Source organism: Diospyros lotus, chromosome 6, assembly GCF_014633365.1.
Source record: "Diospyros lotus cultivar Yz01 chromosome 6, ASM1463336v1, whole genome shotgun sequence".
In the NCBI taxonomy this organism is placed as follows: domain Eukaryota; kingdom Viridiplantae; phylum Streptophyta; class Magnoliopsida; order Ericales; family Ebenaceae; genus Diospyros; species Diospyros lotus.
In genome coordinates, this window is record NC_068343.1 from 36,474,159 (window position 1) to 36,476,783 (window position 2,625).

The following is a 2,625-nucleotide window of genomic DNA, read 5'->3' on the forward strand; positions in this document are numbered from 1 at the left end:
AAAACGTATTGCTGTTCACTCTTTCCGTTTCTTTTTGGCATCGATTTGAAACGTGGGTGTTCTTTTACCGTCCATACACAAGCCGTGCAAATGAGAAGGAGCTAGCACTCCTATTCCGCTCTCCTTGCCAACGGACGCGTGCCGCGTATCACGAGTTAGAGGCCGGACGCTCGGCTCGAATCCGCGAACGACTCGATAATCTAAAGGTTAGCTTTATTTATTTGTTTGTGAATGATTTAATTTCGACGTTGATCCAATCGCCGGGATCGAGGTAAGTTCAAAATTTTGAACTACGCTGTTTACCCAGTAGCGATCTTACTTTACTTTCACCGAGATCTAAAAGCAGTCTTTGGAATATCCTCCTTCTTAATCCTCAATGGATAATAACCAGACCTCAAATCAATTTTGGAAAATATTTTAACACCTTGCAACTGATCAAACAATTCATCAATCCTAGAGAGAGGATACTTATTTTTTATAGTCACTTTGTTTAGCTGCCTATAGTCAATACACATCCTCAGACTCCCATCTTTCTTTTTAACAAACAACACAAGTGCTCCCCAGGGTGAAGTACGGAGTTAAATAAATCCCTTGTCCAAAAGGTCTTGCAACTGACTTCTGAGCTCTTTTAGTTCTACTGGAGCCATTCTATACGGAGATATGGATATGGGATTTGTTCCTGGTACAACTTCTATAGAAAATTCAATTTCCCTTTAAGGGGGTAACCCAAGTAAATCTTCAAAAAACACATTAGAAAATTCATTAACTACTGGTGTCTCCTTAAGTTCCACTTTCTTATTTTCTATTTGCACCCTTACCAAGTACCCATAAGCTCCATTCTCAAGCATTTTAATAGCTTTGAGGGCCGTGATCCACTTAATCCTTTTATCACTCTCTTGTCCCAGAAATTTTTCCCAAATTCCTTGGTTATTTTGAAGTTCTACTGTTTTCGTTTGACAATCAATTCGGGCCTTATATTTGGACAAAAAATCCATTCCAAGTATCATATCAAAATCTTGGATTTCTAATGACGTGAGTTCAAGTGCAAATTCAATATCACCCAACTCAACCCTTCCTTCCCTATATCTCGTGGTAGTTTCCACTTGTTTCCCTAAAGGAGTAGCCACAAACATAGGACACTCCAAATCCTCCAATTCCAAATTCAAACTTTGTATCAACGCATGTGAAATGAATGAATGTGTTGATCCAGGATTAATTAACACTCGCATAGGTGTATTGAGAAATATCAATGTACCTTGTATGACCGACGGGCTTACGTTGGCATCCTCCCTCGTTAGATGATACACCCGGCCTTGTCGCGGTTCTTGGCCTCCTCTGCCCACACCCACTTGTTTAACTTGCTTCCTCTGTGGACAGTCTCTTGAAAGATGACCAATCTTCTGACAATTGAAACACTTAGGTCCCTTGGGACAATCACGGGCTAAGTGGTCACTCCTTCCAGATGAATAGCATCCTTGAGTCCGGCTTTGGCACGCCCTTTCAAGATGGAACTTCTGACACTTGGGACACCTACTCTTTGGCTTAAAGTTTCCTCCTCAGACTCCTAAGTGATGCTTCATTCCCACGTTCTTGTCCTCGGGTTCCTGCACTTCTGCCTTTAAAGCATTCATTCCAACAAGGTTACTTTCAACCGTTAAAGCTTGCATAACAACCTCTGCGTAAGTACGGTCCCCTAAGGAACATAATGCCAGTTGTATCTCAAGTCTTAACTCATCAAGAAATTTCTGAGATTTTGCCTCTTCATCCAAATTATAAACAAACATGTATTTAATTAATCGAGAAAAACTATCTTCATACTGTGCGACTGACATATCTCCAGTCTGTTTCAAATTCATAAATTCTCGGCTCTTTTCCAACTTTTTGCATAAAGGAAAATACTTAGTGTAAAATAATTCCTTAAACTGAGTCCATGTGACAACTGGCATACCTTGTCTTGTAGGGCCAGGCAAAGTCCTTTGCATCATTCGCCACCAATGGTCCGCCTCATCTCGAAGCATGAAAGTGGCACAAACTACTTTCTCCCCTTCCTCACATCCAATAAAGTCAAAAATCTTCTCGAGTTGCTCTATCCAATACTCACTTTCGCTCGGGTCAACGCTTGCCCTTCCTCGAAAAATAGGGGGACTTAATCGTTGGAACCGGTCGACGGCATCTGGCGCCTGAGTAATACTTTGACCCCTTGACCAAGTTCCTTGCATATATGTGACCATGTGTTCCAGAATTCTCTCCACCCGATTTATACGATCCCCACTTCCCTAACTTCCACCTTGAGAAGAATTTTCCTAAGACAACTCTTCTCTCTCTTCTTGGGGACGTCGTGTCTCCTCCTTCTGGTTACCACCCTTTTATCTAAGAGTTTGGGATCGACGAGTGTTCACCATCTGAAACATCCACAAAATTTATAAGAACAATATTTAGGAATCACGTGTTTGAATCCATACAACAAAGTAACTAAACTTGTCCTACACAAATCATAATTGAAGTTACTAAAATCCTCAAAGAAAATAGCACCACTCCTAGGGTTAGATCAACCACCTTTCCTTAAGTCCTTAAATACCTGCATCTTCCAAGGATCTACAAGGTCTTTCTCAAATTCTATCATTT

General features: G+C 41.0%; 1 protein-coding gene across 1 annotated transcript; it reads right to left on the reverse strand.

Moving 5' to 3' along the window:
- Nucleotides 1-1,556: 1,556 nt before the first annotated feature.
- LOC127804497 (uncharacterized) lies at nucleotides 1,557-2,231 on the reverse strand. The gene has a single exon (XM_052341368.1). The coding sequence runs from the start codon at nucleotides 2,229-2,231 to the stop codon at nucleotides 1,557-1,559; it is 675 nt and encodes a 224-aa protein (XP_052197328.1).
- Nucleotides 2,232-2,625: the final 394 nt, after the last annotated feature.

What these genes read in the sequence shown, in the direction of transcription:
- LOC127804497 (XM_052341368.1), bottom strand. Translation starts at nt 2,231, where the DNA reads ATGGTCACATATATGCAAGGAACTTGGTCAAGGGGTCAAAGTATTACT.